The sequence below is a fragment of the Pimephales promelas genome, chromosome 3 (assembly GCF_988280905.1).
Source record: "Pimephales promelas chromosome 3, fPimPro1.hap1.1, whole genome shotgun sequence".
NCBI lineage: Eukaryota > Metazoa > Chordata > Actinopteri > Cypriniformes > Leuciscidae > Pimephales > Pimephales promelas.
The window spans coordinates 40,732,484-40,747,523 of NC_142771.1; the positions used below are offsets into that span (position 1 = coordinate 40,732,484).

The window sequence follows — 15,040 nt, forward strand, 5'->3', positions numbered from 1 at the left end:
AGTTCATTCTTGTGTTACGTAGCACGTTTGAGCTTTTGCAAGAACCAATGAGGTTCATTCTTGTGTTACGCAGCACGTTTGAGCTTCAACAAGAACCAATGAGGTTCATTCTCGTGTTACGCAGCACGTTTGAGCTTCCACAAGAACCAATGAGGTTCATTCTTGTGCTACGCAGCACGTTTGAGCTTCAACAAGAAGCAATGAGGTTCATTCTTGTGTTACGCAGCACGTTTGAGCTTCAACAAGAACCAATGAGGTTCATTCTTGTGTTACGCAGCACGTTTGAGCTTCAACAAGAACCAATGAGGTTCATTCTTGTGTTACGCAGCACGTTTGAGCTTCAACAAGAACCAATGAGGTTCATTCTCGTGTTACGCAGCACGTTTGAGCTTCAACAAGAACCAATGAGGTTCATTCTTGTGTTACGCAGCACGTTTGAGCTTCAGCAAGAACCAATGAGGTTAATTCTCTTGTTACACAGCACGTTTGAGCTTCTGCAAGAACCAATGAGGTTCATTCTTGTGTTACGCAGCACGTTTGAGCTTCCGCAAGAACCAATGAGGTTAATTCTCTTGTTACACAGCACGTTTGAGCTTCTGCAAGAACCAATGAGGTTCATTCTCGTGTTATGCAGCACGTTTGAGCTTCCGCAAGAACCAATGAGGTTCATTCTTGTGTTACGCAGCACGTTTGAGCTTCAGCAAGAACCAATGAGGTTAATTCTCTTGTTACACAGCACGTTTGAGCTTCTGCAAGAACCAATGAGGTTCATTCTTGTGTTACGCAGCACGTTTAAGCTTCCGCAAGAACCAATGAGGTTCATTCTTGTGTTATGCAGCATGTTTGAGCTTCCGCAAGAACCAATGAGGTTCATTCTTGTGTTACGTAGCACGTTTGAGCTTCAACAAGAACCAATGAGGTTCATTCTTGTGTTACGCAGCACGTTTGAGCTTCCGCAAGAACCAATGAGGTTCATTCTTGTGTTACGCAGCACGTTTGAGCTTCTGCAAGAACCAATGAGGTTCATTCTTGTTACGCAGCACGTTTAAGCTTCCGCAAGAACCAATGATGTTCATTCTTGTGTTATGCAGCATGTTTGAGCTTCCGCAAGAACCAATGAGGTTCATTCTTGTGTTACGCAGCACGTTTGAGCTTCCGCAAGAACCAATGATGTTCATTCTTGTGTTACGCAGCACGTTTGAGCTTCTGCAAGAACCAATGAGGTTCATTCTTGTGTTACGTAGCACGTTTGAGCTTTTGCAAGAACCAATGAGGTTCATTCTTGTGTTACGCAGCACGTTTGAGCTTCTGCAAGAACCAATGAGGTTCATTCTTGTGTTACGTAGCACGTTTGAGCTTCCGCAAGAACCAATGAGGTTCATTCTTGTGTTACGCAGCACGTTTGAGCTTCCGCAAGAACCAATGAGGTTCATTCTTGTTTTACACAGCACGTTTGAGCTTCCGCAAGAACCAATGAGGTTCATTCTCGTGTTACGCAGCACGTTTGAGCTTCTGCAAGAACCAATGAGGTTCATTCTTGTGTTACGTAGCACGTTTGAGCTTTTGCAAGAACCAATGAGGTTCATTCTCGTGTTACGCAGCACGTTTGAGCTTCTGCAAGAACCAATGAGGTTCATTCTTGTGTTACGTAGCACGTTTGAGCTTCTGCAAGAACCAATGAGGTTCATTCTTGTGTTACGTAGCACGTTTGAGCTTCCGCAAGAACCAATGAGGTTCATTCTTGTGTTACGCAGCACGTTTGAGCTTCCGCAAGAACCAATGAGGTTCATTCTTGTTTTACACAGCACGTTTGAGCTTCCATAAAAACCAATGAGGTTCATTCTTGTGTTACGCATCACATTTGACCTTCTGCAAGAACCAATGAGGTTCATTCTTGTGTTGCGTAGCACGTTTGAGCTTCAGCAAGAACCAATGAGGTTCATTCTAGTGTTACGCATCACATTTGACCTTCTGCAAGAACCAATGAGGTTCATTCTCTTGTTACGCATCATGTTTGAGCTTCTTCAAGAACCAATGAGGTTCATTCTTGTGTTACGTAGCACGTTTGAGCTTCAGCAAGAACCAATGAGGTTCATTCTAGTGTTACGCATCACATTTGACCTTCTGCAAGAACCAATGAGGTTCATTCTCTTGTTACGCATCACGTTTGAGCTTCTGCAAGAACCAATGAGGTTCATTCTTGTGTTACGTAGCACGTTTGAGCTTCTGCAAGAACCAATGAGGTTAATTCTTGTGTTACGCAGCACGTTTGAGCTTCCGCAAGAACCAATGAGGTTCATTCTTGTTTTACACAGCACGTTTGAGCTTCCGCAAGAACCAATGAGGTTCATTCTCGTGTTACGCAGTACGTTTGAGCTTCCATAAGAACCAATGAGGTTCATTCTTGTGTTACGCATCACATTTGACCTTCTGCAAGAACCAATGAGGTTCATTCTTGTGTTGCGTAGCACGTTTGAGCTTCAGCAAGAACCAATGAGGTTCATTCTAGTGTTACGCATCACATTTGACCTTCTGCAAGAACCAATGAGGTTCATTCTCTTGTTACGCATCATGTTTGAGCTTCTTCAAGAACCAATGAGGTTCATTCTTGTGTTACGTAGCACGTTTGAGCTTCAGCAAGAACCAATGAGGTTCATTCTAGTGTTACGCATCACATTTGACCTTCTGCAAGAACCAATGAGGTTCATTCTCTTGTTACGCATCACGTTTGAGCTTCTGCAAGAACCAATGAGGTTCATTCTTGTGTTACGTAGCACGTTTGAGCTTCAGCAAGAACCAATGAGGTTCATTCTAGTGTTAGTAGTAGTAGTAGTAGTAGTAGCCTTTATTGTCACGTAGTCACAAGTACCAGTGAAATTAGCCATCAACCTATCCATCAGACATACATACAATAAAACAAGGGGGTAGACAGGACAGGAAGACAGAGCATTGAGGAAGAAATACAGCATAACATGAGGAGAGGTGAGGAGAAAAAAAAAAGGCAACCCTTTTAACCCCCATACTATGCTTCTGTGAGGAGAACAGTTTGGGAACAGTAAAAAAAAAACACCTCAGCAACATTGGCACATAATCAGTACACTCTACAAAATGAACAGACAAGACTTGCAACAGGGTACGGGAGTGGGGGGTGGAGGTGAACCAGCACAGGCAAGCAGCCATCCGGTCCTGCAGCCATTCTCGGCGCTGGTCACAGACCCGCCTGTCAGACTGGGGGATGAAAAGCGGCGAAGGCGAGGGATGGGGTGTGGGGCTGGTGAATGCATATCTGTATGTATGTGTAAGAGTTCGTGTATGTGTAGGCCTGGAGTGTCGCTATGCCTGGCATCATAATCTAGGTGCCTCAAGTCCGCAGATGTCATAGCGATACACAGCAGGTTGCCGTGGAGAAAACCTTGATCATGTCCCAGACAAAGTCAACAATCACTAGGTGTCCTGGGGAATCGGGGAAGGAATGCGAGAGCGGCTGAAATGGCAGTTTATTAATGAGTCAACAAGAATTTACAAAAAAATGCGAAATCTACCATAATTGCAGAGTTTGAATTGTATGCACCTCCAAGTACTGTTTAAAAACGATATAATATTCTTTGTGAGGTTCGTTAATGGTGATAAATGATGCTAGCAACTGCTTTCTCGCAGAAGCTTTGTGTGTACAGAGCTAATAAAATATTTCAACTCAGTCAATATTTCGTGTCTTATATGGCAAATACCCATGTAATCAGTGATATAATGTACATCGAGACGGTTATTATCGCAGAATAAACCCCTTCAGAGTGATGCATGATCCTGATCTCCCTATTGGGCTTTTTATTCTGCATAAGAACCGGGTGGATGTTCATTATCCCTTACTTAGTGAATGGTAATTTAAAACAATAATACTTTTTGTGAGCGAAAACGTTCAACCAGAAGCTCTACGCAATTATACTACGTGAACAATCTCGAGCCCAAGAGAGAAGGAAATGAATACTTGAATAAAGTCACAAAAAGTATTCTCGTCACTTGATAAACTTAAGATTGAGCCACTGAAGTTACTTGGACTATTCTTTAATAACTTTTCGGGCTGGCAAGTTTCAATCCCTTAGAAGCCTATGGAGGAGTGATCCAGCTCTCAGATTTAATCAAAAATATCTTAATTTGTGTTCCGAAGATGAACGAAAGTCTTACTGGGTTGGAACAACATGAATGGTGAGTAATTACTGACAGATTTTCTTTTTGGGGTGAACCATCCCTTTAACTTTTTATGACAGATGTTGCAATTTCAATGTGTTAATCATCTCAGCTTAAGTGTAAATATGTTTTTATTTTTTTTTGCAAATGAAAATGTGAAAAAAAATATGAAAATAGAGCAGTGCTGCGGTAAAGACATCTTCTGTCGGTAAGGATGTTAAAATCAGGCTGCTGTAGAGAACAACAGTAAAATAACCAGAAAACAAAAGGTATTGCCTGTCTAAAAGATGGTAGCAGTTTTGCAGTAAATAACTATTTTAATTAACTCTTACTCTTTTAAATGCTTCAATAATATTGTCTCCTAAAGTTGATGTTAATAATTAATAATTATACATTAATAATATACTAAACTAACACAAACCCATAATACTAACAGCATCTCACCATAACATAAGAAGTAATCTCATGGCAACATTTAGGCTTTTGGTACATGTACAGGTAACTAATTAAAGCCCCATTATGTTCTTTTTGAAATTTTGCTCTCGGTGTCCCCCTACAGTTGGGAAACAGTATTGTCTTCTACTACTGTCGTAAAATATACCATGGTTACACTAGGGAATACACACATGCATTTGTTGACAAGCGATAGGGTGTATTGCTTGTCAACTAATGCAGAAGGAAGGAGTTCTCACATCTTGGGCAGACTCCAGTGTTGCGTGTGAAATGTCATCATCCCAGGTACATTGGCATATATTTCAGCATGTCACATGAATATAGTTTCATGGGTTTTATTTTTTTCAAACTTCTAAAGATCACGTAGCTCACGTTTACAAGCACAGATCGGAATTTGTTGCACACGTGCAAACACAAAAATCACATCCGATCTGAGGCACTTACAAATGTGGATTTAAATCAGATCCATATCCCATATCTGGATATCCGATCTCCGTCTAAACACGCATATCCGATTTCCCTTCGAATTCAGGCCTCTACCGAGGATGACACGTTTATTCACAAAGAGCTTTTTAATGTTGCAGCAGATGTGCATGTGTGCGCTCGCTCACAGCTTTTTATTGAGGTGGGAACTTTATATTTATCTTTGTAAAGAAAAGAAATTGTGTGAACACAGAAACATTATTCAGGAGCAGGTTTTCAACCTCTGCCTGTGACTTTAATAAATTAAACAGCTTTAATACCTAAAGATACATTTAACTTCACTGCAATTACCAATGAGCTTCATCTCTCTCTCTCTCAATAATTTATATTAATAATTTAATACATTAATGAAAACATTTCATTTAATTGAAAGGAGGGTTTCATTTGTCTGTCCAAAATAATAATTTGGATCACAGGGAAGAAACAACTGTATATTGTTTGTTTTGTTCATTCATTATTTTATTACATTAACAGTTACGCTGACTGAATTCCAACTAAATTAATGAATAAGTGGGACCCTTTCATTTAAATGAATTGTTCTCATTAATTTACAGAGAACGAAAGAAATAGACTCATTCAGCAAATGAAACATTTTTACAAAAATGTAAAAAGCAACATGATGGCAGAGCTTTCAGCTTATAGATTCCCTTATCCTAGAGTGGAGTAGGCTACGTTACTACTAAGTGCTAATGTGGATTTCTGTCTTTATAATAAACATTTACCAAAACCTCAATAAGGTTAATTATAGATAAAGTTAGACAGAAACACACCTGTTCACCGCTCATTTTCCCATGGGCAAAGGCGAGCACATTGATCCCTTATCTTAGCGCCATCTACTGTTCTAGAAGAGGAAGTTGCTCAACTGTATTTGTGAGAAAATCTGATTCTTACGGTGGCCGAGAGAGCTCACCGCGCTGCAACCTGATGAAGATGAATGCAAATTCAAAAAAACGTGTACAACTATAAAAACGCATTCAAATACTAAAATACATCCGCAAATTAAGAAAAACATCTTCATCAGTTCCACAACACACCTGTGCTCCAAGTATTCACAACACCACCAAATACAGAAACGCGCTGCAAATAACACGGTCCACAACGGAAATGTTTCCGGGGAACCAAATAAGTGACGGACCCGACTAGAACCACAGGACGTGCTTAGAGCAAAAAAACCTTTATTGACAAGAAGTCAAAGCATATTTTTTTTTTGTAAATAAACTATACAAATAAACTATACTATTAAAGTAATATTGTGTATATATAAATAATATTATAATATTAAATATATATTTTTTAGTTCGTCTATACTCCTTGGAGTCCTTGCTTACTCAAAATTCTACTTTATTTAATTTCTTTTGACTTTTCCCCCGCAAAACGAGTTTATGAGAAATTCCTTTGGATATTGGATACTGGATGCTTGGCGTATAAATCACCAAAATGCCCCCATCGAGGAAAGGCCCGATACCGGAGGAATTCGAGGAGATAAAGCTCTCTATCCACTCCCTGTGTGGCGATGTGGCTGCGGTTAGAGCGCAGCAGGATCAGCTCCTGGGACTACTGGAGGAGGTGAAACAACTACGCCTCCAGAACGCGGAAAAAGACCAGCGTATTGTGGATCTTGAGCGGAGAGTGGACGAGCTGGAACAATACTCCCGCATGAATGACGTGGTCATCACCGGGATTAAGATCAGGCCGCGCTCCTATGCGCGTGCGGTGGCCACGGACACCGGGGAGCCCAGCGACCAGGAAACACAGTCGGTGGAACAACAGGTTGCTTCCTACCTCCAGAACAGGGGGATAGAGATGGACCTGGAGCACATCGAGGCGTGTCACCCACTGCCCACGAAGAATGAGAGACCACCAGCGGTCATCATGAGGTTTACCAATCGAAAAAAGAAAATAGCACTCCTGAAGCAAGGACGCAAACTGAAAGGCACAAATGTTTTCATAAATGAACACTTGACAAAGAAAAATGCTGACATCTCAAGGATTGCACGACAACTTAAAAAACAAGGCAAGATTCAACAAACCTGGGTAACTAACTGTAAGATCTTCATCAAACTAAATGGGACACCGGAGGAAGCAAAAGTTTTGATGGTGAAGAGGATAGAAGATCTTGATAAGTATTGACATTGATGCAGCACCTGGTATCAAAGTAGCTTGTGACTCCATACACTAACAAATGCTATACAAACCAAGAACACAGATTACATCAAGTGTTGATATGGACATGCTACAGAACATTCTACAACATCAACAAATGGAACTGGAGACGTGTGAGTATCAAGTGCACACCACAACAGAGCCTGATACTGAGATAGACCCTGACAATAACTTTTTCTCTTCGATTGCTAAAAACTGCAATTATCTTACCCAAGAACAATATGAAAACAGTGTAAAACCAGAAGGTAATCCGTCAATAATACATTTTAACAGTCGAAGCATGTACACCAACTTTGAATCTATCAAAGATTATTTGGAACACTTCGCTCATCCATTTAGCATTATTGCAATTACTGAAACCTGGTTTAATGATGATAAAGGTATTGATTTTTGTCTTGATGGCTATGAATTAAGATATACAAACAGAATAAACAAAATAGGAGGGGGGGTTGCTTTGTACATCCACAAATCAATTCAATTTAGTGTTTCAACTGATATGACCATAGCTGTGGATGGCTTATTTGAATGCATAACAGTAGAGATTCATAATGATAAAAAGACAAATATCTTCATGAGTTGTGTATACCGGGCACCTGGTTCAAGCATAGAAACTTTTAATGAGTGGATGGGTAAACTGTATTCTACTGTGAACCAAAAAAACATATTTATCTGTGGTGATTTTAACATTGACTTGTTAAATCCGACCAAACTAAAAAACGTTGATGACTTCACTGACACAATGTATAGCTTGTCGCTGTACCCAACTATAACGAAACCGAGTAGAATAACGTCGCATAGTGCCACAATCATTGACAACATCTTTACTAATATGATGGGAAATCAAATCATCAGTGGCCTACTCATATGTGAAGTCACTGATCACTTACCTGTTTTTACTTTGTATGACTGTAACCTCAAGAAAACTAAAGATACTATGGCAAAAATCTCTACACGAAAAATCACTGAGGACATGATCTGTGCCTTAAACAATAGTTTAGCACTCCAGGATTGGACTTCAGTTTACAGAGAATCAAATGTGGACAGTGCTTATTGTAATTTTTTAGATATTTTCACTTCCCTACACAATAAACATTGCCCTGTGAAAGAATATACTATAAAGGAAAAACACAAAAAAAGTCCCTGGATTACGAAAGGAATAATTAATGCTTGTAAAAAGAAAAATAATCTCTATAAAGTGTTTATTAAAGTAAAAACAATAGAAGTGGAACAAAGATATAAGAAGTACAAAAATAAATTAACTGATATTATAAGAACAAGCAAACGGTTATATTATCAAAAAAAAACTATATGAACATAAAAATAATATAAAAGGAACTTGGGATGTCTTGAATAGCCTAATCAAACAAGGATCCTCAAAGTTGATATATCCTGATCACTGTATTGATGAAATTGGTGAAGAATATAATATGAGTAATGTAGTAAATAAGTTTAACATGTTTTTTGTAAATGTTGGCCCCAAGTTGGCCGCTGACATTCCAGACAATGGAGCTGTAAGATCAACTATTGAACGGAATTCCTTTTCATTCTTCCTCTCAGCTACAAATGAGCAGGAAGTAACAAACATTGTCTGTGAATGTAAAAATAAGTTCTCCACCGACTGTCATGATATAAGGGTTGTAAAACCCTTAACGTACATTTGTAATTTGTCATTCCAAACTGGCTGCTTCCCAAGTAAAATGAAAATCGCTAAAGTAATTCCAATTTTCAAACAGGATAACAAACACGTTTTTACTAATTACAGACCAATCTCTCTTTTGCCTCAGTTTTCAAAAATTCTGGAGAAGCTTTTCAGTTCTCGACTTGAAAGGTTTCTTGAGAAATATCATGTAATTAATGATGGCCAGTATGGCTTTAGGCCCAAAAGAACTACCTCGATGGCAATAACTGAAGCTGTTGAAGAAATTACTAATGCACTGGAGCAAAAAAAGTATGCAGTTGGTATCTTTATTGATCTAAGAAAAGCCTTTGATACTATTAATCACACAATCTTGTTAAATAAGATGGAAAGATATGGAATTAGGGGGCTGGCTGGAGATTGGTTAAAAAGTTATTTAACAGGGAGGTTACAGTTTGTAAAAATTGGTCAGTATTTATCAGACACTCTTGGCATAGTTTGTGGTGTCCCCCAGGGGTCAGTGTTGGGACCAAAATTATTTAACGTGTATATAAATTATATTTTTACTATATCCAAAGTACTGAAACTCATACTATTTGCAGACGACACGAATATATTCTATAGTAGTGATGATTATAAGGAGCTCGTAAATGTGGTAAACAGGGAATTAAATATAATAAAAAAATGGATGGATACAAACAAATTATCTTTGAACATAAACAAAACTAAAATAATGATGTTTGGTAATCGTAGCAAATTTATTGAACAGAGAATAAGTATTGGTGATACCCAAATTGAAATTGTGAGTGAGTATAAATTTTTGGGGGTAATAATCGACAGTAAATTGTCTTGGAAGCCCCATGTCAGACACATTAAAAGAAAAATCTCCAAAAGCCTCTCAATTATAAACAAAGCAAAACTATACCTTGATAAAAATGCACTCCGTACCCTATACTGCACTTTGGTACTACCATACCTTATGTATTGTGTTGAAGTGTGGGGAAATAATTATCAGAACACAATAAATCCTCTGATTATATTACAGAAAAGAGCCGTGAGGGTCATTCATAAGGTTGGTTACTTAGAACATACTCATAAGCTGTTTAAGCAGTCAAATTTGTTAAAACTCGATGATCTTGTAAAATATAATACAACAATAGTCCTCTATAAAGCATTTAACAACTTATTACCGCCTAACTTACAACGTTTTTTTCAAATTCCTGTGCGAGCTCATAACTTGAGAGGCTTTGGATATTTTTCGTTACCAAGAGCCCGAACTACTCGTAAACATTATTGTGTGTCTGTATGTGGAGTGAAACTCTGGAACAAACTGGACTTACAACAAAAGCAATGTCAAACTATCCATCAATTTAAATTGTCATATAAACATAGGGTCTGGTTAAAATACAGAGAGGAGGATTTTTAATTTATATTGATGTTGTACTCTGTCTTATAATGTTAACATGTGCTCAATGTTTCCTTACCATCGTTGGTATATTGTCCATTACCATCATTGGTATATTGTTCATTACCATAGTTGGTATTGTTTATTCTTCTTAAACTGTTTGATAATGTTGTTATAATAAATTTTTGTGACTGTGGTAACGCCACCATGATACAACCTATGTAAACAATCCGTGACCAAAGTAAACATGAAGCTTAATGTATTAATCACCAAGTGGTGAACTGGGGTGGGATTAAATAAGTTTTCTTCTTCCCACTCCCTTTCAGGTAGAATTCGATTTGTTTTGTTTGTTGTTGTTTTTTTGTTTTTTTTGTTTGTTTTTTGTTGTTGTTTTTTTGTTTGTTTCTTGTTTCTTTTTGCACTGTATGACTTAACAAACATTTTGTCTGCCTTGTACTTTTGTGCCATTGCCTGAAATAAAAAAAAAAATAATAATAAAAAACACAGAGATTCAAACTATTATGACATACAACTTGTGTACAATATATAACATGTGTTAACAATATGTTCAATGTCATCACAATACAAATGAGAAAAGAACAATGATCTGAAAACTAAACTAAATAAATAAAAAAAGATCTAGAAGAACATGAAGGCAAGATATTAATCTATACATCAGTTACACTATACAAATAGTTTCATTTTATGTTTAAATTTTATAAGAAGTTTCCTAAAAATGTTAGGTAATGTATGGCACTGACATACAGATATATAAACGGATATTTTAACAGATTTTTATAAAGTAAAAATAAAAAAATGAATAATTTATTTGCAACCGTTATGTTAATCATTATATTTCTGTCGTCAGAACAGCTATGCAGCTGATGGACAAAGTGCTGCGTTGTTACGTTGTCTGTTGTTGCTCCCTTCATCAAGTGCCAAACGGCTACATAAATGACACACTAGGTGTCATGCTCACGCCAAATTCCCACTTGAAGAGCTTTGCCGTCTGCCCTTTGAAGGGAGTAGGGCATAGGGAAGCTCACGAGCAATAAGCAAGTCCCAGTCGGGTCCGTCACTTATTTGGTTCCCCGGAAACATTTCCGTTGTGGGCCGTGTTATTTGCAGCGCGTTTCTGTATTTGGTTGTGTTGTGAGTACTTGGAGGTTGGAGCACAGGTGTGTTGTGGAACTGATGAAGATGTTTTTCTTAATTTGCGGATGTATTTTAGTATTTGAATGCGTTTTTATAGTTGCACACGTTTTTTTGAATTTGCATTCGTCTTCATCAGGTTGCAGCGCGGTGAGCTCTCTCGGCCACCGTAGATTCTGCCTGGATGCGGAAAAATAGTGCCAAAAGTCACGTGACAGTTTTTCGTACTTGTAGAATTTTGTTTAGTACTTGTTGAATTTTGTTTTGTACTTTTAAAGATTTTAGTTTGTACTTGCAGGATATTTTGGTCATTGAAGAAATACGTTTCTATGTATATGTAAAACATACTGTATTTGTTTGATAGGTACGTTTTTTATTTGCAGAACAATATGCATTAGTTTGTGAGTGATGTTTTGTATTTACATACCACACTGAGTTTGTTTGTGAATCATTGGGTGTGAGTAAAACACGTTTTGTTTGTGTGTGAGGTTTAGGCACATAATTCGCTCCATAAAAATGATCCAAGCAATCGTTCGGTTTGTATGCGTACCGAACCGGAAGCCTCGAACCGAAACGGTTCAAAACGAATACATGTACCGTTACACGCCTAATAAATCATTTTAATATCACACGGCCATTCAAAACCAGGCTCTATGTGCGTAGTAATCACCGAAAATCATTTTGGCCGGGATTCGGATACCAGTCTGTCTATAGTAACGTTACCCTAGTTAACAAGCCGGCCAAAACATCGGATATGGTGAAAAGATCGAATCTGTGCATTAGGTAAATGCAGTTTCCAAATACAGAATATATTCATTGCTTTTAGGCTTTTACAAGCAGGTGTTGTTCGTTACCATGGGAACCGCTTGAGCGCCCATGTTGAACACGCTTATCGTGGGTAAAAAGTACATAAAAGCTTTACGTGTGTCTGTAATTATAAATAATTTAAGGTTATTTTCTATTCCTTAAAATGTTGATATAGGAACTGTTGTTGTCAAGTAAGATTCACTCTCTCTAAACTGTCCGTATGCGCGTGTGTTTGAGCGTGCGTGTGTGTGTGTGTTGGGGGGAAAGAGAGAGAGAGAGAGAGAGAGAGAGAATCTTGTATGATTGTGATATTGTATTGTTGAGATAGATGTATTTTTTTCAAACACACTTACAAATGAGGAGAGCAATAGAAGCAATTAAACTAACAATAGAACAACAATATGCAAGTGTTCAGAGTCTGACCCTTCCCAGTTTACACGGTTTACTCAGTTTACTTCATTGGTGAATCGACGTCGGGACCAAGGTTGAATCAAAGTTGAATTATGCTTCGGTTTTTCAAATTGAATCAACGTTGCTATCTAAGGATGCAACGATTACAGATTTTGTAAGTACAATTATTTTCTGAGAAATAATCACGGTTTAACGATTATCACGATTATTATGCATCAATTAATTTCACAACACTACCAATGTATATATCACATGAACACTCAACACTAGATTTGAATGTGTTATTTATTGCTGCCACAACATGGTACAAAATTATAAAATGACAAACAATAATCTCTTTGGAATTAAAGAGAAGTGCTTTGTAAACATTCAGTATTTTCCTTTTAAAAATAACTAATTAAGTCAAAGGCTTCAGGGCTCTTTGATTGAAATAGATCACAAAATGATTTAAGAGTTTAGTTTGTCAGACTGATCTCATGAAGTAGCGTGTGTATGCCACGCCAATTCGTATTTCCATTTTTGGCGTGCTATCAAGACGCATAATCGCCTTTCAGCGTGTTTATGAACGACGTTGATTTAACGTTATATAAATATATGACTTACCTCAACCCCGTCCCTAAACCTAACCGTCACTGGGGTTAATGGCATTTATTGACTGTGTGTACAGACACGCGAAATGACGCGGACGTTAATGGCGTAGACATACACGCATACACGTGGATAGCTCAAAATGCGTAGAGATAACACGCCACCTGACTCGAAAGTGGCGTGTATGTTTACGCAAAAGTCATGATGCCATGTTGAGTTTGTTCTAAATTTATTTTCAACCTGAGGTAGAAAACAAGAAAACAATATATTGTTGGTATTTAACTTAAAAACATAAATAATAATATAAAGGGATAATAAATCCCAATGAAAATAAGAATAAACAAAGTCTTGAGATCTATTGAATTAAATGTAAGCTAAATATTAACCATGTATTTCTTTTAAAAGAAAACAAATAAAAACCACTTTACCTAAAGTAAAACACAGTCTTCTTTTCAATGAATGACATATGCATTCTTTATAACCACTTTCATACATCATTCTTTATTCTTTCACGCAGACATATTTATTTGTATGATTATAATTAATCCGTATTAAAGCTATTAACAAACAGTGAATGCTTTTCTCTTTTTCTTTGGTTGCTTGATCAATATTAAGGACACAGACCACATTATGTTTATTATCCACTATCACTTTAAGACATCAGATCACGTCCAATGACATGCGGAGACGATTGCACTGATGCACATCCGATACACTCACAACTGTTTAAGACATAACCGACATAGTTTACATGAATACTGTCCAAAACGGACATTTCGACATAATGTTGTGTGTATTTGTCTATTCAGACACGAAAGAGAGCTCAATTCAGCACTCGCGCGCTGTGTGTCTATGAGCACGGCGGCATGCTTCGGGTCGGGTGTGTGCGCACAGAAAACCGTACCGATTACAGCTGTTATTTGCATCGTCACTCTTATTCAGATCTATAGAAGGAAAAAGAGGAAATAGAGCGTCACAGGTTAGTCCCTCTGCCGTAGTGACTGATGAGCGCGGCACTTTAAGCTGGTGCACCGCTGGTGTAACTTTGTTTTCGTTTTGTGTTAGTTGCTAAATTTCCGTTGCGTGCGGAACACTCGGTGTAGCATAGTCTGTACGATTAATTAACCGAGACGTTTTAAACGTGGTTGATTGTGAAATCCGGTAATCGCTGCATCCCTATTGCCATCGTGATGTTGTTTCACTGTCTTACCTTTCAACATGGGAGAATACAATTGAACATTAAATTACAACGCAGGCAGTGCCGGTTCTACATTGAATTACACCCTTCAGGCACCCCCACCCCCCACAAAACTCTGCACAGTTATATTTTATTAGAACAACATAAGTGCCCCATGTATTTGTGATATTATGAATGAAATGTGTGTTATTTAGAAGAAAGTTGAGGTGGTGTGACTGACTTTAGCCCACTAATTCCAGTAGAGTATTGCTCTATACCAGCGGTCTCCAACTTTATTTCATTTGAGAGCTACTTTTTATAAAAATGAAAGTGGCAGATACTTAAATATCTTTTGCTGATAATTTACTCACCCCCATGTCATCCAAGATGTCCATGTCTTTCTTTCCTCAGTCGAAAAGAAATTAAGGTTTTTGATGAAAACATTCCAGGATTTTTCTCCATATAATGGACTTCAATGGGAACCGGATGGTTCAGGTCCAAAAGACAGTTAATAACAGTTTCAGATGCAGCTTCAAATGTCTTTAAACGACACCAGACGATGAATAAGGGTCTTATCATG

General features: G+C 37.9%; 1 protein-coding gene across 7 annotated transcripts in view; it reads left to right on the forward strand.

Annotated features, from left to right (window-relative positions):
* Positions 1-15,040, forward strand: part of LOC120476206 (uncharacterized) — a 54,627-nt gene that overhangs the window by 35,091 nt on the left and 4,496 nt on the right. Inside the window, exon 10 of one of the 7 annotated variants that reach the window (XM_089128893.1) lies at positions 4,363-4,393. The exons of the other annotated variants lie outside the window; for them this stretch is intronic. Coding sequence (XP_088985019.1) covers positions 4,363-4,378 — 16 coding nt within the window. The 3' untranslated portion in view covers positions 4,379-4,393. Of the gene's footprint in view, positions 1-4,362; positions 4,394-15,040 lie in introns of those variants that run through there. 7 annotated transcript variants of the gene reach the window in all.